General features: G+C 47.1%; 1 protein-coding gene across 4 annotated transcripts in view; it reads right to left on the minus strand.

Annotated features, from left to right (window-relative positions):
* Nucleotides 1–21,454, minus strand: part of BOC (BOC cell adhesion associated, oncogene regulated) — a 67,527-nt gene extending 46,073 nt beyond the window's left edge. For 3 of the 4 annotated variants that reach the window (XM_059391963.1, XM_059391964.1, XM_059391962.1), the window contains exon 1: nt 14,592–14,803. In XM_059391963.1, the coding sequence (XP_059247946.1) occupies nt 14,592–14,788 (197 nt within the window). In that variant the 5' untranslated portion in view covers nt 14,789–14,803. Of the gene's footprint in view, nt 1–14,591; nt 14,804–16,749; nt 16,842–20,970 lie in introns of those variants that run through there. The other variant, XM_059391965.1, reaches the window with a different exon arrangement.
* Between the last annotated feature and the right edge of the window lie 3,532 nt (nt 21,455–24,986).

Below are 24,986 nucleotides of genomic sequence, written 5' to 3' on the forward strand. Positions count from 1 at the left end.
CATCCACTCTCAAAACCTTCTCATGCTCACGGTTGACAAGAGCCCACGTAAAAGGAATTCATTAAAGTCTGGGTAGACAGCACAAACAGGGTATATAAACAACCCTGTCCTAGGGCCTGAACAGCACTTACAGTAGATTTTAACAGCTTAATGTCCTATCTCCTAAGACAAAGGGAAAATGATCCTGTTTAAGTGATCAGTGGGTAAACACAAGCCTTACTACCTGTCCTAAGCAGGCTCAGGGAAGGCTGGGACTTGGTTCTATCTGAAAGTAGCCACTGAAAGCAATGGAGGCCTGAGAAGATAGGAAATACAGCAGGAGTACACTGGAGAGCAAGCTCTGCTCAGTCTGCAGCGTATACAGAACCACAGAAATAGCTTCTTCCCCAGTCCTCTGGAAAGAGAACAGGATCTGTCTCAGATGCACAGTAAGACAAAAGAGGTCTCTCTGCTTAGTTTTCATGCTGACAAGAGCAGGGAATATAGCTGGCAACCCCAAGTTCAGGATGAGAAGTCCAGGTTCCTGGGGCAGGCTTGGGGAAAAGTCAGGTCAGTTCAGCAAACCCACACTGGGTACCCACTAGGTGCCACACACTGACGGAGCGTACAAGCAGCCTCCCATCCTTAAATAACTTGGAACCTAGTTGACTTTTAGCTTTGACAATATCTTTCTACTATACCAAAATTAAAATGCATCATGGCCTTAGGCAAAGATCAATGATAAACCACTGATTTTACTAAGTACAGGCAAGGAACCAGACCCACGAACAAAGGCATTAGGGACTGAGAAAAGAAATGTGTCACACACTTAAGTGTGCACATGCACACACACACACACTCAGGCCCTGCTCAGCACAGAAGATCAGTCCTCCAATGTAGTGCCTGTCATGAGTCCTAAAAGAGTTCCCCTTTCTATTGTCCAAGTTCATTCCCAACATAGTTCTAGAATATTAAAGTAAGATCAATTAAAATAGGAAAGATCAATTAAGGTAGGAAAGAGGCTTGAAGCTAATAAGGAGGCCAATGAGTATCTCTTAAGCCTCAGCTTTGTCACTGTCACATCTCACACTATATCATAACTTGTTTACAAGTCTCTCTTCTGGACATATAGTAGGTACTCAATGAATCTTTGCTAAGCTGTAAAGACCTACTTCAAGATCATTTCCAAGGTCTTTTCCTCTTTGGTCCTTGGAGTTTGGCTCTGATGAATCCCCAAGGGTGCTCTCGCTGCGAAGTTGAGCTTGCTTGAATTGAGGAAGGTTGTGCTTGAGTGTCTGATACCCCTGTTCCTATCCCCCACCAGGATGTGGTTCTTATTCAGTGGGGAAGGCAGGCCAGACAAGCACGAGGTGAGTAGGAGTGGGCTTGCCAAAGAGGAGGTGGAGAAGAAAATGTGAGGAGAAGTAGCACACGAGGAAACTCTCTTCTGTTCAAGGCATGTCCCTGGCACCTGCTGTGTATCAGGCAGTGGTTGGGAATCCAGCTCTTGTTCCCCTAGAGTCCCGCACTTCCCCTATGCAAGTACCAACACACTACTTTCCATCTGCCTGGCTACTGGATGGAGGCTTCAGGGATCAGGAATGGTAAAGAAATTCACAAGGGCATCATCAGCATCCAAAATAGTTCTAGGTATTCAGCAAAGTGCTGAGTGACCCAATGGCAACCTGAGACACAAAAGGTGAAAATGGCAGAGATAAGAAAGAACTGTTGTCATCTAGTCAAGGAGGGAGCTCTTCCTTAGAACCTGGGCATTTAGGAAGCTCTAGGGGTTGAAAAGACTTTGATTTACTTTGTTAGGTGACATAATCACCACCAACTCCAATTAAGTGTCACCTGCAATCATTTTCTGTGCCTCTTCCTCCTGATGATTAAGCAGACAATGGCACCAGGCCCACATCCACACCCTCCACAGGACTGGCAGCCAGTCAGGTTCTGTGACCCAGAATGAATAACAATCAGGTGGCTGCTTCACGGTTGATCTAGTTTTAGGGCTGATTCAAGCAAATGCTAGGCAAAATCAACCCCAATCACCAGACACCAACACACCCCACCCCTAACACACACACCCCTAACATGCATGCTGGCAGAAAATCTGGAAGTGTGCACATGAAAAACTAAGCCTTGGGATCAAGCTGCTGAAGTCAGGTCCAAGACCAGCAATCAGAAGCTAGCACTCTTTGGTTGACTGCACTTTGACAAGAACAAGGTCTACTCCCAGACCTTCCTGCAAGCCAGAAAGACTTACCCTGAACTTTGAAGGAACCACTTTGATGTAGGACAATAAAATATCACACACAAGGATGTTGAAGAAAAAACAAATTACCTTGGTAAACCATCTAGCATAATGACCTGTACAAAGTAGTTGCTTAATACATGATAGCAACTTATGAAATTTGAATAATTCCCTTTAGGGTTACTTTTGGGAATACTTCCACTACTCTGATCTTTGTTGCAGATTTATCCCTAGTATTTCAACAAAAGAGGGCTAAGAGTAGGTAGTATCTCAGGCGCCGGACACCCCCACCTGCGCTCTCCACGCACATGCTCTCACAGCCTCTCGGATGGAACCGCACTCACACACGTGTGTGTGCACATGGTCCTCACACAGCAAACACCGCCAGCTCCAGATGGTAAGGACTATGACAGTTTACTTTCTTTCCCATCTGACCTCATACAAACCCACTTTCTTCACCACCTCCCTGACCCCCAAATATACACATTTAGTCCGCAGCCCACCCCCACTCTTTCTCGATTACAAAGCTCTTTTAAGCCACCTAAAACTTAAAATAAATACCAATTTGAAGAACTGAAGCATGCCCCAGTCCATCTGTCTGTCAGTCCCTGCCTTCTGCTGGAAGCCACCGACCCCATCTCCCATCAGTTCTCCCAACTTGTAAAGCATAGTGGCCTTGGTGCAGGTCTGGCACACACAGAGAAAATAAACACATGGAGTCTTGCCAGCTGGGTCAGGCATCACTATTTATAGCAGGAGCAAGCATGGGGAATTGGAGAAGCCTTGTGAAGGGTCAGGGGCAGCGGGGGTGGGGATAATTCTAGCCTGCTGTTCAAGGCTCCACCAGCTGCAGAGAGGATCCCTTGCTGAAGCTCTGCCATTCCCAGGTGCAAGCCATCCTGATGTGACTAATGCCATCACAGCACAGGAGGGAAAGCCAACGTCTCTGAAGGCAGAGAGCTTACTAGCTTGTTCACTCCTGTATCCCCACCAGTGATCACAGTGCTTAGCACACGGTAGGAGCACAGGAAGGATTTGCTGATTAAATGAAGGGAGGAGCTCTTTTCTTCCCGCCTACCCCACAAGATTACGCCACAAGATTACAGATGGCAGAGAGAAATAGGTGGAGGAGAGGTTAGAGAAGAGTGCCTAAAATGGCCTTCGAAAAATCTACTGGATGTAAATATGTGATGGCAAAAATAATGTAGGGAAATGCTTAAGAAAAACTAATTAGGTTTTTGTTTTGTTTTGTTTTTACTGCAGGCCTTTTCAGAGCCTTTAATATGCTGTTATGCACCTTGAATCACCAAGAGGTGGAAAGAGTATGCACTGAAGTCTGAACTTAACCACAGACCTGGACTTATGTAGCCACAGGACTGAACTTATTTGACCACACTACTCTTTTTTCTCAGAGTACCATTAGTGAGGAAAATTTCATCAAATACACTTTGGGAAATGGTGGCCTAAGAGGTTCCTGGAGAATATCCCAAAAGCAACTTGTAAAACAGCATGATTCCATTTTTGTGATCTAAAAAATTGCATATGATATGTGCCATATAGTTATTCAGAGGTCATGAGACACTTAAGTGTTAACTTTTATCTCTGAAGATTAGGGGATTTGTACTTTTTACATTAAATGCTTTAGAAATATTCAAAGTGGTTAGCTATGTAATTATAATTTTTGTTATTAAAAAGACAAATTTGGAAAAAAAAAAAGCTACCTCCAAATAGTGTTTCATCACTGTTATTTTGTCTTCCCATAGACCTGAGGACTTCATTTCCCAACAACCCACTGGGCCATTACAAGGCTGCTCTTTGCTCCGTTATCATATCCGAAGAGGTATCTGTGTCCATTCTCTAACATTCAACAACTCTGGCTTATAAGGAACACCTTCCCTAATTCCAGGATCTGCTGCTTCCATACAATATGAACAAATGTTATCGAAAAAAATGTAAACCCATTTAATATTCTGTTAACCTTTACAAGTCTGAAATTACTTTGTCTAGTAAATTGTAATAAAATATCCATCAAGAAGTTAGTTTGCTGAAATTATCATGTTGGGCATATTAACATTTAAAGACTGCCTTTTTCCTCCTCAAGTACAAATTTCCTAATGTAACTGATTCGTAAATGTAATTAAAAGTCATCAAGACTTAATAAATATAACATACCAGGTTTTGTTGCAATATGGGATTAAGGCATATCTTTGGAATTAGAAGAAAAATCATCAATCTTAGAATAAATCAAAGAAAAGTATTTGACCTTATGTTGAGTTACTGTGTGTGAGACAATGTACATGCACTATCTTGTCTAACCTCTAAGCAACTCTATGAAGTAGGTGGTACTGTCATCCCCGTTTTACAGATGCAGCAGTTGAGGCTCAGAGAGATTAAGCATCTTGCTTAAGAATAAAGCATTTTCTTAAAGCTTCTCTCACATTTCCTCAGATATTCTCTGGACTTTCAGATTCAGTTTTCTCCTGTTCACACAGAAATAAAGATCCAAGGGGGGGGGGGGCACCACTGCATAGAATGCCTACTCTGGGGGCCACGATGGCCTCCACCACAGAAAAGGAGATTCAAACAGTTCTTCCAGCCACAGTAACCCTTGCCAGACTGGGGCCATCATCACTACTTCTGGGGACTGGGAGGTGACCAGAAGACAAGTTCTTCGAGCACATGCACATCTTAGTGTTTGCAGATCAACACATGAGTCCCTTAACAAAGGCAGAGCAGTCTGTCTAGCAGCTCACAGACCCCCTGGAAGGGGGACAGGTGTTGACCGGCAAGACTCCCACAGCCACTTGACACCATACTGGACCAGAGGGCTTCGGCTCCACAGGAACTGTCTCTTCCATGTCCCGAAGGGTTAATAGCTTAGCCTCTGGCTTCCAGCCTCCCCCAAAGCAGAATCTATTTCAGTTTGGTCCTTACCCCGGGGAGGAGACAGCTCCCCGCCCCTTAGAAATTCCGTCCCCACCCCAACCCCTCCCCCTCCACGGCCCGCCCACTCCAGGAATGAAGCTGCTGCTGCCCAACATATACCCAGACTGGTTTCATCTCCTTCCAAATCCATTTTGTGTCTTAACTTCTGCCAAGAATAAAAATTAAAACACTAACACACACATCATGCTTGTATGGGAGGGGAGGACAGGGCTGGAAGTTTAAACTGAAAAAGATCAGGAAGGGAGTGGGCGGGGCAGGTCGCTGATGAAAGTCAGGGCTTGGAGACTTTGGCTGGGGTCTCTTGTGGGCTTTGGCCCACCCTGCCTGAGGCCCCTGCTGGCTACACCCAGGGTTGGACCTGAGGGGGAAGTGTTTGCAGCATCTGCCCTCATGCTCCTCCAACACCCCATTTCATATCCTTTAACATCCCCAGCCCTGCCCAGAGGGGCACAGAGAGGCGGAGCTGCTCAGCACTGCAAAGGCTGGAAGTGGACTCCCCTCCCCACACTTGAAGGAGCCCTGTTCCTTGCCAACGCCACAATGAATAAAATAGCACTTGGAATGACACGCAGGCCTGGTGGTGCAGGCAGCTTGTGGGCTGTCTGTGGCCACCCAGAGGAATGGGTCTGGGGCTGGAGCCTCATTCTCAAAGCCTGCTCTGCCACACCCACAGCCTGCAGGCTCCAGAATCTGGGGGCCAGGCAGCGCTGCTACAATCCTTTTCCTCTCTTTCTAGGCAGAAGCAGGAGCCCCTTCACTCTAGAATGATGAAGGCTAACCCTTTACACAATCAGGGTCCCCCAGGGTTCAAATAATCACCCTCTACCCAACTCTGAATCCCACCATCTTCCTACTTTGGGTGAACTGCTCCCCAAATGGTGAACTACGCGCTCACATGACTTGCATCTATCCAGATGGAACCCACCGTCTCATGGAATCACTTGCCTTATAAGTCAATCAATGCTTACTGAACACCTACTCAATACTAAGTCTTCAGAATCCAAAGACAAAGTTCAAGCTTTCTCTAAGAGCTCAGCATCTGGGGGGTAACACAGAAACATCTCGAGTGGGAATCAAACTCGAGTGCCCCAGGCTGGTGTTCTTTCCTTTCTATGCCACTGTGAGAAGGGCAGGGAGATAGGATCACACACGTCTTTTGGAAAGAGCAACCTTGTGGCATCCACCCTTGCCCCATCTGGCACACAGATAGTAATGAAAACAAAACAAAAAAACACTTTGTCCTGATAACTGTTAAATCTGGGTGATGCGTAGATGGCATTCATGATACTATTCTTTCTGCTTCTCTGTGTTAGAGATTTTAAACAAACAAATAATAAAACTTTTTTTTTCAAAGGACAACTGGAACATCTCAAACCTTCCCAATACCACACTAACTCCCAGGAAACCCCCTACTGCCACCCACCCACCTACTCAATGTCTTCTCAGTTCAGCAGGTTTCAGTGAGTACCCAGGTTTTGGTGGGGAAGGGGCTGTTTGACCTTGAAAAGCTCCCCGTTATTGGGCCAGAGAGGCAGTTCCATCTCTGAAAGGGGACTGCTGGCCACAACCAGAGAAGACCTAGAGAGCCTATCTTGTGCAAGGACCCAGAGCAAGTGGGCTATACCCATAACCTCTGTTTCCTTTCTGGGGTTTCTCGGTCTAGGATGGGCCTTCCCCAGGACCCTGAGCATATCTCACCAACAATGTGCTCCCAGCTTCACTGGCCAGCTTTCCTCTACTACAGAATCAACCAAGTGCAGACCTTGAGGCCCAGCTCAAAGACCATTAAGAAAACTGGCTTGGACTTCCAAATCTATCCCTTTTCTCTTGGCCTCCATGTCTCTACTGTAAAATTCCCGACAACACCATAACTGACAAAACTCTTTTTAAATAGCCAAATGCTCCAAGAAGACTGTCTTAGGAAAGAATTCTAAGTCAGCAGTTTATCTCAAGTCAGAGCAATAATGATGACAACGGTGATAATGGTGAGTGTCTAGCACCTTCTCAGACCGAGCACTTCTTTAATGAGAGAATGTAGATGAGGCCATTCAGTGTGAAACAACCTCTGGTCTGGATTTCAGAGATATTCACAATCCATGCCAGAAGTGTCTTCTGGGCAGCAGGCACAGTGCTGAATGATCTGTTGGCTGATGAACGGAAAGGCCACTATTTGATGGTCTGGGACATGTTTAGGGGCCTATGCCTGATGGAGCACGAACAGCACTGCTCTCAAGCAAGGCTCACTGCTGGCTATTTGGAAAGAAATCGTAAGTGACTCAAGAGAGGCAGTCTGCGAGCATCATGAGTCTCAAAGGGTGGCATTCTTCACACTAGGAAGACAGGTCAGAACCACCATCCTTGGGCAGGGAAAGATACCCCATCTTGGCTGAGATGTAAAGAAACAAGGTCTCTCTGCCTTTCCCCCCATGCAGACCAAGGGTGTTAGTATGGGCATTTTTGTTAATTTCCTGTATGTGTGTGTGGGGGGGGGGGTAAAGGGAGTGGGGAAGATGGGGTGAGGGGGGTGGAATTCTGCCTGCCTAGGATTCCATCTTAATTGAGTATGCTGTTCCTTTTTACTTTCTGACTTTGAAAGCACATAGACCTTAGCTAATAAGGAGTTTCCTTGTTCTGCTACCATGGAAGCTAGCTTTTTCTAAAGAGGGGAATAGAGTGGCAGTGGGTGAAATTTGGACCCTGCCTTGATTACTGCATTCTGTTCTGAAAAGTACTAGAGTATACCCAGACTGCACCCAAAGACTTCCTTCCACCAACACTCGCTGAAGCTCCCAAATCAAGCAAGGCCTGTGCTGTGCCTCCCAGAGCATACCGTAGTAATAGGCAACCATATCTTGGGAGGTCCTGGCATGATCCCCAACAGAATGCCACTCTTTATGTTAAAGTTGATTTAAAAAAAAATACATTGCATTTATAAATTTATATTTTAGTAAATATAAAGGCTATTTACAAAATTTTAGTAAATATAAAGGCTATTTACAAAATCACTCTTTCTGAGATTTCTTCTGCACATTGACCAGTAGGGGGAAAGAAAACACCCAAAAGCTTTGTCAGATTATGTATTTATCTCTTGATTCAGGAAAAGTGCCCGGCTCCTAGGCACACTCTACCTGGCATGTACCTACAGGAGCTGGTCTGGGATTCTCTCTCAGGACTCTCACTGTACCTCCTGTGGGGACAGAATGTGAGGAGGGAGACAGGGGTGCAGGCTGGATTTGGTAAGGAACATGGAGCCCACATTCACATGATTCAGCAGTTTTCTGTTGTTTGCCTCTTTGGGCAAACTGCTGCAAGGGCCTAGGCTTCCCCTGTGTTGAGGGTCAGTAATCATTGTCACAGCCTCCTAGGCTCTAAAACTAGAGTCAGGATGACAGGGGACCAGGAGGCTACACCGATTCCATACCTAACCACAAAGTCAAGGACAACTTGCCTGGAGAGAATGTCCTCTGAAGAGCTTGAAGAAGTGCTCACAATCTTAGTGACAAACCTGGGACAGGTACTATTCATCTCCACTTGCAGTGGGGATAACTAGCCAGAGCCAATGTATGGGGTCCTTTAAAGAGTCACTGAACAGGATACAGCTTGGATTGTGGACTGGGTGAGGAAAGAAAACTGGAGGAGGAGGGGGTAGGGACTTGAACCATCAGCATGGAATTTCCACAGTCCAAAAGCTGACTTCCCAAGGGGGCCAAAGGGTCTTCGTCCTCCTTCACACTAAATTCTGACACACCTGCCAGCGTCCTTCAGGGTGCAAAGGTACCAGCTGGCCTCAGCTCTGTGTTTATTCCAAACAGGAAGCAATGGAACCTGGGATCTGAATTTCAGTTCCTGTTCCTCAGGATTGCAGCTCTCTGCACCTTGTACACCCTTCTTCCTCAGCCGCTAGAACTTCTCAGCCTGGTTCAACCAGATGACCCACAGGACCCTATTGGCCAGCACCTCCCTTCCCCTAGCTGGGGCCTGGGTTTGAGAAGCTCCCTCCTCCAGCTTCCCTTAGAACCTCCTTACTCCCTCAGAGTACCTCCCTGTTCAGAGTGATTGGTGAGTGCCCTGAACACTGAGGTTCCTACCTCCGGCTCCCAAGAAATCCTGGCTTACAAGGCTAACTCAGGAAAGAAGCCCCTCTGGGCAAGGAAAATGTTCTCCGTCTTTCTGGCCCCTATTGGTCTTCCTCCCAAATGACCACAAAACAAGCCTCAGTGCTCACTCTCAGGTCTCAGCACAGACGCCACTGGGACCTGGACGGAGCTGACAGCAAGGACGGTAGAGGCCAGGGCCATGTGGCTGGCCAGCGGATGTGGGTGTGAAGGAGTGCTGCCTGCCTGGGGGAAGCTCACGTCCCCACCCTCCTCCCTAGTTCCAAAGCAAGTAAAACAAACTACTGAGGAGGAAGACAAACAGCTCCATGTGCTCCTCCTGTCTCTAGTTAAGAATGGGATGGGAAGGTCTACACAGCTGGTACTTCCAGATGTGGAACCAAAACACAGGCAGCTCCTGACAGTTTACCAGCCTGGGCTAAACTCCAGTAGCACCAGGGCCAGGCATGTTCACTAGGAGACGATGAAGGCAGAGGACCGGTGGGCTCTGGTCAAGTGCGTTTCAGCACAGGGCTTTTACTCCAGATGGATGTGGGCATGTGGGGGAGGGGAAGGGGTGGGGACAGAAGGCCATATTTAAAACTGGAGAGGACGGCCAAGTAAAAGAAGCCGACCCAGAAACACTATATACTGTGTGATTCCAACTATAGGACAGTCTGGAAAAGACAAAACCATGAAGACAGTAAAAAAAGAGCACTGGTTGCTAGGAATTGGGGGAGGGGAAGAGAGAGGGCCTAATAAGTGGAGCACAGGGGATGTTTAGGCAGTGAAACTATTATTCCGTATGACACTGCAATGGTGAATAGTTGTTACTATACATTTGTCAAAACCCGTAGAGTGTATAATACAAATAGTCAACATTAACCATGCACTCTAGTTAATAACAATGTATCTATATTGGCTTAACAACTGTACAATTGTAACAAATGTACTGCACCAACATCTGGATAATATGGGGAGAAGAGGCCTGAGGTCAAGGGTAATACAGTGGCAACACTATATTTTTTACTTAACTTTTTTCTGTAAACTTCAATCTGCAAGAAAAAAAAACTATTCATTTTTAAGAGTTAAAACAAACAAACAAACAAAAAGACTGAAGGAGTAAAGCTCAGGCCTTCAGCTCCCTAGGATGCTATAGAGGTTGGGTCTGGGGATCTTGGTAGTTTAATTTCTCAGGCACATTTGTTGTCAGCACAAGACCTCCTGGGATCTTTATCCCTATTTTTATTCTTCCTCAGCTTCTAAATCTAGAAGCAAGTCAGAAGTGACTGAGATTGCAATATGAAGTCAGATCTGTCCCCCACTGGGCAGATATCCAATCATGCTGTCCCTTGCACACAGCTGTCAGCTCTCCAGCAGCAGAGAGCATCTCTGTGGCCTGCGTGCCTAGCATGGGGCCTGACCCCCTGGCTCCCAAGGCCCTCATGTATGTGGGGAACTGAACTATTCTTGAATGCATCACGTTCCTCATGTCCCCGGCCTGTGGTTCCAAACTCAATTCAACAGAGCTCCAATTCAGCTCAGGCCCCTGTGATACTGGAAGGGACAGCAAAATGGACTGTCCAGGCACACTCGGGAAATCCCAGGTGAGCATTTAGTCTGTGGAACTCGGTGGAATGAGAGAAGGTGCTGGGCTTCTCTTCTTCTCCTAGCTGGGCTTAGCTCAGTGCCGGACATAAAGCCACAAATTCCTCTGAAGTGAATGATGAGGAAGGGCTAGAGGGGGCATCCGTTCTTATGCTCCCCTTACAGGTGGAACACCGGGCGCACCGATGGACCATTCTGAATACAGTCACCTTGAGAAAGAAAGAAGACCTGGGCTATTTCTGTCGTGGCCTAGCACACAGCTCCCTGGCATTTCTGAAACAGACACTCAAATATTATTAGAATTCTCCACACCAGTCTCTCATGTACATCCAAATACATATGCCCAGAACGCATTTTTCTTCTATAAATCCGTATGTAATTATTTGATTTTTGTTTAAAACTTAATATTATTATATCTCTTTCAAAATTCAGACAAGCCCTGCAGACTACTGGGGTGGGCGGGGGGGGAATGAACACCAGTTACATATCAGAATCTAATCCAGGTACGGGAAAGTCGGGGAGGAAAAAAAAAAAAAATCCCTGGTCTCATGGATCTTCCATTCTGGAGGAGAAGCAGGCAGGAAGCAAATAGACAAACAGATGGATACCTGCCAGCAGGTGAGAACTTTGAGGGAAAATAAATTGGGCTGAAGGGAGAGAGAATGATGAATTAATAAAGGGCAGCTAGGTCCAGGTTAGAGGCAGAAGGCAAAGAAGTTGCTCATCGAGTGGGAGGAGCAGTTAAGGAGGCCAGGGTGGCGGTGGGGGGTGGGTGGGAGGGGAGGGGAGAGCTTCAAGGGGTGGGGCTGAGCACACGGAAGGCTTTAGAATTGTCTCTGAATTCAACAGGACCCCCTGGAGAGTTCTGAGCAGGGAAGTGACCTCCTCTGGCTTCTCTGTTGGAAGTTGAAACTGACTTCTCTGTGTGGCCAGATTTAGGGGCAGGGAAGTCAGGGGAGTGGGGGTGGAAGCAGGTAGAACCTTGAGAAAGCTACTGTGCTAGTCCCGCAGTTTGACAGTCTGGGTAAGAAGGGGTAAAAGACCTGGGTGGCAAGAAGTTGCAGGATTCTGGATACATTTTAAAGAGCCACTATTTGTCAATTTAAAGTGGACTGTGAGAGAACATGCAGAGTTAAAGAGGATAGCAAGTTTTCAGCCTCGCAGGTAAAATGGAATGGTGTACTGGAAAGAAGCAGAGGAGGAGGCTGGGTGGGAATTCTCTTCCTAGTGAACAGGTCTGAGGACACCTTGTGGGCACCTAAGGGTACACTGGGCAGGGTTTTATCCCACTGTGGGATCTTCTCTGTCCCCATCTGCTCACTCCTTTATCCCTGTAGAGCCTTGAGCAGGGGTTCCCGTGGCACAGTCTTCCCCCCAGCCCTCCTTCCAGCTGCTCAATCCATCAGTAATCCTCACTTCCCACTGCTCCTCTTTCCTCTCCTTTTCTCCCAACAGCTGCCTTCCACTGGCGCTCATGATGTGCTTCATAAATGCATTATATGCCATTTCTTGCTTCTCTTTACAACAACCTTAAGAAATTGGGGTTTCAGAGTCTAGGAAACTAGCCCATGGTCATAAACATAGCAATTGGCAAGGCCAGGATGCAAGTCCAGGCCTTTCCGGTTCCAAAGCCCACACTTAACCAGTATGCCACACAATCTCCAACCTGGACGTGGCCCTAGAAATACTGCTTCCTCCTGAACAACCTTCTAATAAGAGTCATTCCAGATTCTGTCTTCTCAGAGGGGTCACTCCAGACACTCCCCTACACACCTCTGTTCTTCCTCCCTCAGGAAGAATGTTAGCCAGGATCCCCTTGCCATAAGATCTTTTCCTCTCCCGACTCCCGCCAGACCCTGAGACCCTCCCTCCCCCACTGCCTCTTTTCTCAACGGGGAGAAAGACAGCTTGTCTGGAGCTTGGGAAGGGTTTCTGGTGATAGGATGAGCTGCCTCTAGTCCAGGCCCCTGCCCTCAGAAAACACAGATACAACGCAGGAAGCAGGTGCAGCGCATATGGCCATGCTCTGACCTCTAGCCAGTTCTCTAGCAGGTCTTACTTCCTAACTCATCCTAGCAGGCAAGATGCCAGAGAACTTGGGTTTCTGATGAGAGCAGACATTCTGAATCAAAAGCGTTCTCTTATGCGATCTTTCTGCATCCTAACAGTGCTCTGAAAGGCAGCTTTGTGGGGATGGGGAAACAAAGGCTCAGAGTTTCTGTGACTCCTCTCAGTTACCCAGCTGGTTGGTCATGTAACTGTTGCTTAAACCCAAATGTCCTGTGTGATTCGCTGCCAAAAAGCAGAACCCCCTGGCTTCAGGCTGTCCATGTCTGTTAAAGGAAAAACAAGGAATTCAGGGCAGCTATGCATCCTCCATAGCCAAGTCTTCACCCCTGCCCTCAGCTGGGAGGTAGAAGGTTGTTGTGCAGAATCCTTCCTGCCAACTGTCCTGTGAGTATCTGCCTGCAAGGTACTGTCTCCTGTCAGTTACCTGCCTGTCAAAGCTCCTACCTCCTTCCCCGGGCTATCTTTCTGTACAAGCTGCCACGTCTCCTAACCAGGAAAAGAATCTGCTGGGCCAAGCACCTTCTCCCCCTCTCCCCGCTGAGGGCACAGAGGACCTGCTTGATCAGACTTGCAGAAACTTGAGGAGCAAGTGGATTCAGCTGGCATCTACAGTGGACGCAAAGACTCAGACAGCCAATGCAGACAATGGGGGGGGGGATGGCAGAGGCAGGAGACATGTTCTGAGATAAGACCCACGTGGAGGCTGTTCTCACAACTGTCTATGAAGTCCAGTACAAGCATGTCACAAAGCTTGGCTTCCCTTGTGCTGCTGCTGCACTGGACAAAATCTTCCAGCTATGGTCCCAGTTTTTTAGTTCGTGTCTCTTCAGGCAAGCTTCCTAAAGGCCCCCACCAGCCCCTTACACTTGTTAGTTGCAAAAGAATAGCAGGAGAGATTGTCTGGACATTTTTTTCCTGCAAAGCCTGAGTTTTGGAGTCAGCAGTCTTTCGATGAAATCTTGGCTCCACCACTTAGTGGTTGTGAACACAGAACAAGTCACTACAATTCTTTAAGCCCTGGCCCCTCATCTGCAGAACCGGATCATACTGCCCATCTCCACAGGACTGTGGAGGGGTGCGTGGGGAGTGCAGGGGTAGTACCTATAAGCTTAGCAGAGGGCCCGGCACACGGTCGGTGCTCATTAAGTGACAGGTAACATTCTGCATGTCACCGTAAGGACAGAAGAGGCTGGAGGAACTGCCTCGTTGGCACCAGGAATGGGGTGAGAAGAGTAATTCTCCCTTCCCATGGAAAAGGGTGTCTGCCTTTCCTGTGCCTCACCCTCCTGAGGGAGCCTCACCACATAAACACAAGGCTCTGTCTATAAAATCAGAGGAACAAAAATGAACCCCTTCACAATACTGCCCTCAGCAACCTGTTCCATTTTTTTTTCACCAGCACTCAAGACCCTTGTGGTGTTTCAGTGACAGGGGATTGGCTGCCAACCTTCTTGTTCCCCTTTGGGTAGGAGAGCTGAGTTACCCCACCCCTCCTCTCTCCCATTGTCAAAGACCACCCAGTGAAACTTGCTGGCAAGCTGCCACAGTCCAGACGGGCGAGAGCCAGGCCTAAACACCCAGTCTCGAACTCTGCAACACAAGGCTATAGAACGAGGAGCACCTGACCATGGGGCTTTCACCTGGAGCAGACGCAGCCTTCAAGACGGCAGACCACCAGTGGCGTCAAGGAAGGGTTGCAGGTGATTACTCGGAAGGCCTGTACATTGGAAGAGTTATTAGACTCTAACTCTTGGCTGTAACACAGTAGGTTTTTATGTAACTTGTTCACTACAAAACATCCATTCATAATGAGAGGTAAACAGTCATGAATTTCCATTGCTTTCTGTGGTCTCCCTGCGCTGACTGGCTGCGTTTTGAAATCGCCCTCACGTGGACACAGGTACATAAAAAGGAAGAACAAGCAGAACATCACTGAGGGATGATAGTCATTAAAGGCAGAAAGAGAGTCAAGGGGCAGGGATGATCTGTGAAATAATTAAGAGCAGTCTCTGCTTTCATAGAAAAGTAATAAAGCCAGAACCCCCCAATTTTCCCCTCCAATTAACTGTGACCCATACCTAATAAAGCTGCTGTGATTGTAATGTTAGGTAAACTCAGAATAGTAAAGGCACCTGGCTAGGACTACCCTGGAAAAATACTGGCAGGGCCGGGGAGGTGGGGGAGCATCCTACTCCAGAATCCATTTCAAGCCCTACCTGGGGGTGGGGGTTGGGGGGCTTATCTCCTAGGTCAGCCAGCTCTGCAGGCCCTCTTACTCTTACCTGTAGCTCCCATAATGTGCGACAGGATGTTCCCTCACTGGCTACTCTGGAAAGGATTTCAGAGTTAGCAAACCTGGTGCAAACAGTAGAACAAAGGGCAAATGAAACTGAAAGGTAAAAAGCTGAATTCAGGCATGCTGTTTCTAAACTTCTCAGCTGAAATCTGACATGGATGAGAAAGAAAAAAAAAAAAATCACACATCCCCCACCCACTGGCCTCCCAGTGACAGCTATTGAGTTACTGGTTTTAGAATCATAAGTAAGACTCAAATTTCTGAGGTTCTGTATTCAATGCAGAACTTTCACTTTTTAAAATTAACAAAAGTACTCTGAACTTGCAATCTCCTATCTCAAGAACACTTGAGCCTATCATCTGCTGAAGAAAAGTAAGTTTTCAGGGAGAAAATCATGAACATGTACAGGCAGAAGCCAAAGAACAGTTCAGTCCTGCCAGTCCTATCTCTGCCTTTAAGACTTAGTCTGCGATACTGACTCTCCTCCCTCAAGCCTTTCTTAATTGACCCTGTCCAAGTGCTTTAACACTACAGTTTGTTACTGCAGTGTTCCCCTCACTTCAATAATGCAATTCTGGATGGTGTGGGCTCTGGTATTGATCCCAGGCACACAGCAGGTGCCCAATAAAAACTTATTGAAAGGATGAAGGTGCCAGCCTACACATACATCATCAGCCTCATCTTGTCCAATGCTGTCCAAACTCATTTTAGGGAAGAATAAACATTCCTTTGCCATACCTTCTGCTGCTCAGCTCTTATGGAGTTGTTTTTTTTTTTTTTTTTTTTTTTTTTTTTAAGTCAACCCTACTCACCCTGGCCATGTTATATACTTTGTTACTTACCAGGAGAACTAGTTGAGACTTTCCTCAACATTTTCTCTGGCAACCAAGTGAGGCTGACTGTATTATTGGCTCTGATCTCTCGCCTATGATTTCCTCTTACTGCCCAATAATCCTATCCCAAACATCAAAGGCCTTCTTTGAAGATAAGGCCAAATTCACCATTAGGAAAGGAGAAATTATTTCCTAACTTTATTTCAAAAGTTGGGATGACACAGAATCCCTCTGGGTTTTGTGAGATAAACACTGCCCAGTATAGCAAATCACAAGGCATTCGCTGTAATACCACTGACAAGAGACATAAACACAGGGCTTTCCTCGCCCAAACCTAAGCAGGATTTTTCTACAGCAGCCTCAGTCTCCAAACTCCATGGTAAATGGTGTGTATCCAACATGTTCAACATGTTGAACAGATTTGCCTCAAGGAAAGGAAGGTTCAAACAGCCAGCCCAGGGGAAGGACGTCACCACTGGCTTTGACTGAAAGAGTGTCTGACCTGAACTAGAATCAATCTCTTTGGCCCAGATCCCACTCAGAGCCAGACCCTTCTAATGCTAAAGGATGAGAAACACTCTCTCCTCAAGAGGCAAGACAAAACATGAAGGGGCGGGGGTAACTGATCCAATAGGGCACTGGTATTAGACTGTGGGCAGAAAACCTCACCTGCTTCTTCTACTTCATTGCTGCTACCCTCAGATGGTGTGAGTGTTGACAAGACTTCATGGGTCATGGGTTCCAGGAAGTTTGTGCTGGGACTGGGAAAAAAGAGAAGTGTCTTATCTTTTGAACAACAAAATAAACAGTTCAGAAGTACTGGCTTTTTATAAAGTGCATTGTTATAAATCATAGTAATTCCTTATTAATCCATTTTATAAATAAGAAAACAGAAAAAGCAGTTTTTCTAAGATCCTAGGCTTCCTTAAATCTCCAGTTACCTGGTCCCTTGTAGAAATGAAATGAGCCAAGGATTAAGGAAAATGATTACACTGAAAAAAGTCTGATCTTATAAACCATTACCTTTGCAACCAACAGCCCATTTTCATCAATATTCACCAAATATCTCTCAAGAAGACATTATTAGCAGGCCTCATACAAAGTAAGGTGGGCTTACAGGAAAGGGGTTTGGAGTGTTAAGGTAGCAAGCAAGGAATGAACCAGGCAAAAATCAAGGGTCAGCTACTAGTTAGGTTTGGGCTGGAGCAGAAGGTTCCTACTAAAGTAGTATTATCACAAGGTAGGACAGAGCCACATGTGAGAGGACTACGGAATTCGGGTTGTAAACTTAGACTGTTTGAAGCTGGGTGGTGACTTGTTTATGGGACTGATGAAGGATGGGTGGTGTGGTGATAGGTAGCCAGTAGGGATTCTAGCCATGCATCAACAGAAGTTGTCAAGGGCATGAAGAAGCCTGGTGGTAGCAGCCATGGAAAAGATGGTAGAGATGGAGGAAGGATAAAAGGAAGGGCAGGAATGATGGGGCAAGCTTGGAGAGGGAGGCTAACACAGTGGCAGTGGGGATGCAAGGATCGAGGAGTTTGTCCAGTGGTTTGAGTCAGTGTGAACGGAGCCCTTAGAAGGACTAGGGCTTCAACCTAAGTTCCCAAAACCCCGCCTCAGTGCCCTTTGAGATGGAGCCTCTAAACATTACCTCCAGACTTCTTCCTCCCCTTCTCCACCCATACCAATGCTGACGGCTCCAAGGAAGAAAAGAGCCCTATTTAGGAAGGCTTTTTGTAACCATGGATTTCTAGATTAAAAACACCCACTTCCATTCCCACCCCAAATATTTGATTCGGTCTCATAAACGAGGAAAAATATTACACGTGAAGGTTCCATGTGGGAGCACTCTAAGGATTTATGTTGTTCCCACCAACAGGGAAGTAGGTTGGACCATCTGTTCTTTGTGAGTCTTTGGACAAAAATCTCTAGATGCTTCACTGTTGACTACAAAAACATCACACTTTTATGACAACTATGTGAAAAGCATGTATACACAGGGATGAAGAAAACCAACTTGTGTTACAGTATGGGAATATGGGCCATTTAAAAGAACATTTTAAAATTATTAATAGATGTTTATGCAATGAGTAAAAATTGGGAAAAAAAATTGTGGGGGGGGGGGTTTACTTTGGAAAAATCACCCTTTAACTAAGAAAGCTTATTCTTCCGGGGCAAGAAAGCTCTCAGTCCAGGGTCTGATGTACTAGAAATGTTTGCTGAACTTTTTTAGACATAAAGTTCTAAATGATAAGGTAAATAGATTTTTTTAATGTAACAAATCACTTTTATTTCCTCTGCCTCTCCAGTTTCCACTCTCTTCCCATTTCTCTTATTTCACCGCCCCCCCCCCCCCCAAGAAAGCAGATTACAAATATATACTATCTTTTGGTGCCAGGTTAATACTTCCTTACTCAAGAGGCCAGAAAGTACTGGTGCATCTGGGTCTTCTTCAGCTTCCTCCCACTTGTTTGAAAAACAGAGAGAAAGCCTGTTATTCGTTAACCCCACTAGTGACTTTGTTGAAATCTGAACCCAGACCCCCTAGGGTCTCATGGAATACTGTGACCACCAGACTCACTTCAAGCTCTTCTTGCTGAAGTCCTGGGGGTCCCTGGGGAGGTCAACTGTGTTATTTAAGGAGTAAAATTCCCTACTCCTTCTTGGAGAATGGAAATCACAGGTAAGTTGCAGAAGAGAGCTGGGAGCCCAAACACTTGAAAGAACATTTCAAAGAATGGAAAATCTCCAAATCCATTTGGAAGATGGAAAAGAACACCCTCTTATCACTAGTAGGCCAACCAATTCACAGTTAAGCAGGGTCCTCTGTCCCCCACCCCTAGCTGTGGTCATGGAACCAGCGATCATGGCCTCTAGCAATCTGTCCGGAGTAAAGCCAATATCTATCTGTGACTTGGGCAATTTCTCCTGAGGAAATGTCTCTCGTAATGTTACTCCTCTCAGATCTCTTGAAAGAGGATGAAAGGGCCAGTGTCTGACATCTCAATCCTCAGATTTCACAGGAATAGACAGCCTCCTGTCTCCTGAAGAGCTAAACTGAGAAATAAAGGGGGCTGGGGGGGGGGGGGGGTTGGGTAATGTCCGCAAAGTGGCACATGTGGCAACTCTTAACTTCTTTCATTTCTACCTCTCACATAAACTCCCTCTAAAACTCATCTGGCAGGAAAATCACAACTCCACTGCTGTTTCCACCCTGCCTGTCCCACTGACCCCAAGGTGCTTCAAGATTACCATGGGAACCTTCTGGGTTTCAATTATGAGACCATTAAAAAGTGCCAATTATAAGACCTCAGAAATGTTCCTGGGAAACCTGTTACACACCTCAAAACAGCCAAGCTCTTGCCTCAGATTCACTTAAGTGAAGTTCAGAAAATAGGTCACCCAGATGTAGAGGGGCCCCAGCCCCCACCTCAGTCCAACAAGACCGGGTTATAATATTGTCCATGCTGACCAGGAAGAAATGGAAATTGATTTATTGGCGGTAACCAGAGGGATGAAAAAACCATCACGGAGCTGCGCCGTGCAGGGCCCAGTTGTGGAGTAAATCAAAAACACTTGGGCACTCAAGAATTTTGGAAAATTACATTTATTTAATATCCAACGTTTGCAAAGATCTGAACAACAAAGAACTAGGTGACAAAGGTGACTCCCGCACAGGGTATTTAAAGCCGTTACAAGGGTCTGAAACCAAAGCGTACTTTTCACTCAGTCCACGCAAAGAGGTAACTCTGAGTCAAAAACTTCTTCGAACCCACGGCAACTTGCTAAGAAGGGATGGGGGCGAGGCAGAACACCCCACCACACCCACAGAGTTTAGGATTGCTGGCGTGTGGTTTGGGTATTCTTAGCTCTACTGCCACATCTCTGGAATAACACAACAACCTTTCAAGTCACCCTGTCACTGCCACCCCCATCCCCCCCAAACAAAACTAAATGGATCCCCAGGGCTCCCTGAAGTCCTCCAAGTCCGCGGCCGCCCTACCTCCCCAAATCCTCCAATCACCCGGAAGAGCTAACTAACCTTTGGTAACCTGCAAGTGAAGCAAGGCCTTTGAAGATCCAGCAGAAAATTCTGCCTGGGCTCCTTGCCCCTCCCTAGGCCCCTTCCCACCTGTTCCAGAGGCTCATTTCCCCCCCTCTCCCAGTTACACAAACAAAAACCTAAAGAACACAACTCCAGGGGGATGCTTCGCGCGGGAACCAACACTCACACACTCCCCCTTGCTGCCGCCCCAACCCCACAAACACCTCTGAACACCCCACTTCAGCCTCGCCCCTTGATCCCCCCCGCCCCCACCCCCACCCCGGGATGTTCTTCAGGGGCTGTTTCGATCCCGGTCGGTTCGGTCCCTCACTTCGGGGCTTTCCCTTTGAGACGCAGGGCGGTAAGTGCCCCCCTTCCCCCGAGAAGCCGGCGGGTGCGGGGCAGCCCCGGGTTCCGCCGACCGCCTGCGGGCTTCCCCGCGCGCCCGGCGCACGGAGCCGGAGCACCGGTGTCAGGCTCCGGGGCAAGTTTCGGAGGCGGTCGGGGCCCTGCTTCCACCAAGCTTCCGGGAACGGCCGGCCAGGCTGCGCCGCAGGGAACCAGACGCGGCGGCCCCGGCCCGGCCGCGGCTCTCCCGCGGCGGATACCCCGGCACCCCGAAGCCCGCCTCGCCCGACTTCTCGTCCCGCGCGCCGCGCGCCTGCCTCGGCCTCAGCCCCCTCCGGAGCCCACGGGCCGAGCGCCCGGACCCGCTCCCGCCGTCCGCTCTCCCGCGGCTTCGCCCGGCCTGCGACCGCCTCCCGCCCTCCCCCTCTCCCCAAAACCAACAGAGAAACACAACTTTTTGTGAAAAGAAAACAAACTTCAGCGACGTGACTCACCTCTGGTGCAGCGGCTCCTGGGCAGGGCTAGCGGGGCCCGAGGGCCGACGCGGTGGGCGCGGAGGGAGCCACACAGCACCGCGCCGCACGGACACGCAACCCGCACCGTGACACTCAGGGACTCACCAAACCGGAGAGCGGCCGGCGCGGGAGCAACAAAGGAGCCCCGGCCCGAGAAGTTGCCGGCCGGGGAGGGAGGGCGCGTGCGGGCGCGTGCGGCTGTGGCGGGCGTGAGTGTGTGTCTGTGCGTGTGCGTGAGCGTGTGTGTGTGTGAGGGTGAGTGTGCGTGCGTGCGCGCCGCGGCTGACACCGGCGGGCCGGGGTTCAGGGTCTCTGCGGCAGGAAGCGGGGGTCGCGGCGGCGGCAGCAGGACAAGGCAGGGCACGCCGCGCGCAGCGCACCCGGTCCCTCCATATGGAAGAAGCTTTTTTGGATGACTGAACTCGCAAACAATTCCTTCTTTTGCTTCTCCTGCTTAGGAGCCTCCCATTACCGCGCGGGGAGGAGGGGGAAGCAGAGGAGGCGGGGAGGAGGGGGAGGAGCAAGATGGAGCAGAGAAAAAGTCTTGGAAAGGAAAGGAAGCTTGGGGGGGAACCCCCCCCAAAACAGTCCCTCAGACTCAGTTTTTCTCCTAATGCCCATTTTCTTTCTATTGCACTCCAGTCCCGCGCTCTTTCCCTAACTTCTCTTTTCCCATACCAAGAGCAATGTCCTCTGCCTTTCTCCCACACCCCTGAACCCTCATTTTCTCTTTAGCTTCACCTCAGACCCTTGCTCTCCAACGTTATCCTTCTCTCTCAGTCACTTCTCCGGGAAACTTTTTCCGACACCCCTCTCTCAATAGTTTTCTTGTTATTCTGCAAACTATTGGCTAAGGCATTAAAACCAAAACTTTGTTATTAAACGTCCCCCCTCCCCAAAGTGGGGCAGCAGTTGTCAAGAAAATGATGAGGAAACCAGTGTCGGGGAAGTCCCAACACCACCTACCCCGACCCACCCGGCGGGTTTGGGAGGGAGGGTTTGCGCGTCTTGCATTGACAGCTCCCTGCCCTGACCTCCATTTATCATCCTGAGATGAGGAAGCAGGAAAAGGATGAGAGGGGGCAGGGACAGGGAGGTAGGATGGCCATAGAGAAGAGTTAGTTACCTCCGGGTGTGCGTGTGTGTTAAAACCTCCCTTTAGTGTTGGGCAGAAAACAATTCAGAGCAGCCGTTCTCACACCTGAGCGGCATCAGAACCTCCTGGAGCCTTACTAAAAACAGAATGCTCGCCTCCACCCCCAATTTTCTGATTAATAGGGTCTGGGGTGGGCCCGATAATTTGCATTTCTAATAAGTTCTCCGGTGATGGGTGATGATGATGCTGACCTAGGGCCAAACTGTAAAAACACTTTCCTAGGGCATTAAGGAGTTAAACATATACTGAGTTGCCGGCAAACTGGGTCCCCTTCTTATTCTTTAGGGATGAAAACAAAGATTGTGAAGGGTCATTGAAGTCCACATCCTAATATTGCAGCTGAGGAAACCAAGACCCAGAAAGGTTAAGGCATTTGTTCAAAGTGAGCCTCAGATTTGTGCCAAAGTAGGAAGGAAACTGCCTCAGAATTGGCCAGGAAGACCAAGAGTGGGGGAATGAAGGGGCTGCCTCCCCTCTGTGGCAGGACAACTGCCCTGGGAGTCAGGAAGCCACTGTGTGACCTTGAGAAAGGCACATAAACTTAACCTCTCTGTGCCTCAATTGTTTTCTTGAGTTTCTCATCCATAAAAAGGACATACTATACACTGAGTATATAATTTTAATCCTATCTGAATCTAAAGATGTTTAAAGGGGCAGCATCAACATTGTATTCAATATATTATTCTTCTTCTTTTTTCCTTTATTTAGTAATTTGGACAGCCAGTTGTTTATTGATTTATCTGGTACTTTCAACAATGTGTGTCTGGACGCCTGGGCCTATCCTTGGGGCGAAATGAAAAAAGAGATGATCCCTCTCCAACAGGTGAAAAGGCAATGAACTTCCTCTTTGAACTGTGCACCCGTACTCTTTCCTCTTCTTCTCTAATTCCCTCCATCCGCACTCTCCTCTTGTACTCTCTCACATTCTCCCCCAACGTTCTTCAAGACCCACTTTCCTCCCCATCCAATGGCCTTGTTAGATTCCACCTTCTTACTATCCTCCTCCCAAAGCACAATTCAGGACTACAAGGCCTGGAGTTCACCCAGGATACAGAATTCTTAATTCCCCAAGGGAATAGAGCAGCAGCCTTCCACTGCAGTGAAACACTCCCTCTCTGCAAACCCCAATCAGGGTATTTAGCTGTCTGTTTTTCATAGGTGACTCCTAGTAGTACCATGCCCCCTGGCAATGTGGAATTCCAATGCAAAAAACATGCATGAAATTCTTAGATCGATTCTTTTATATTTTTATACGTACTTTTCATTGCTCAACATCTCAAAGATGTCCCTTATCCCTTCACATTTTCTTCTTCCTCAGACTTTGTCCTAGGACTCTCCATTCCCTCCATTCTTGTCTTTGGGTCTTGCCCTGGGCTCTGAGTCAACAAGTCACAGCACAGCAGGAAACAGAGATCATAGTCCCTACCAACACTGTGTAGCCAGGATAAAGACCCATGGCCTTATACACCACCCCCCACCCCAGCCTGTTCACGAGGCTTTTCCTCTTTCCCACAGAGTTTAGACAGACGTACATCACAACTTAATTGAGAGGGTTTAATTCTGTAGCAGCATCAAGCACATTGTTGGCACCTCAGAAGTGTTTATTGTTTTTATGGCTCTTTGTATTAACATAATTGTGTTTATTATTATTACTGAGTAAGTACATTGTATCTCTGAACTCTCCCCCTTTGCCTCCAGCAGTCCTTGTCTAATTCTCTCCCCTCTCTGTTAGTTTCCCTATCCTAACCCTCTCCACCCAACACTAGCTCCCAGCCATCTCAAAACAGTTATATAAGAGTCTGGGCTTGTGGTAAGGTGCTTTCTGCTACTCTGCCCTCTGTTCATGGTGATTTCCCTTTGGCATCTTGCTTTCTTGGGGACTTTCTGGCCTCCATCAAGAAAGCAGCTTTTAGTATGAAAGTGATCATCACATTTATTATGTCAGGGAGGAGAAGGTAGAGACTGTATATATGTCTACATAAGTCACTATATGGCTAAGGTTTTTGCTGAGCAAACTGGAAGGAGTCCCAGTGAGTGAAGTGACATCAAGAGACAGGTGTTCCTCCTCAGTGTGCTGCAAGCCACCACCCATTGTAGTATAAACAGACAACTCCTTCGTCATGAAGCGTATCTGGAGAGGATTGTACTCAGAAAAATTACTAAGATGTAGACAAAGAGAAATAGGGAGTTAATAATTTTCCTTCTTTTAATATAAATCTGTCTTCCTGAGTATAAACTTATGTTCACTGAAGAAAATTTAGAAAATACAGAAAAGTGCAAAGAAGGGAAAAATCATTTTAAGCCCACTACCCAAGAATAACACTGTAAATAGAGGCATTTTTTTCTAGTCATTTTACTCCTTTTTTTCCCCCTCATCAATACAACTCATACTTTTTCTACACTGAGTATATGATTCTAATTGATCAGAATTTGAAGATATAAAAGGACAAGATAAACAGATAATTTTATTCAATATTTTGTACTTTTTTCTTATGAGTTTGGTTATTTAAGCAGGAACCAGTTCTGTCATTGATTTATCTCTACTTTCATATATTTTAAAATTGTGTTTATTGTGTATAGAAGTTATCCTATTTTTTAGATTTAACATTCTAATGTGATTAAATCTTCTCCAAAGTTTGACTTTAACAGCTGTGTACTATTCCATCAAACAGAGACACTGTTATTTATTCAACCATTCCCCTATTGTCATATATTTAGATTGTCCACGTTTATTATGATAATGCATCCCAGTTAACTAAACATCTTGTCACAAATCTTTATTTACAATTCTGATTATTTCCTAAGGATGAATTCCTATGAGTAGGAGCTTTGGATCAAC

This window comes from Mustela nigripes, chromosome 2 (assembly GCF_022355385.1).
Source record: "Mustela nigripes isolate SB6536 chromosome 2, MUSNIG.SB6536, whole genome shotgun sequence".
Lineage (NCBI taxonomy): Eukaryota > Metazoa > Chordata > Mammalia > Carnivora > Mustelidae > Mustela > Mustela nigripes.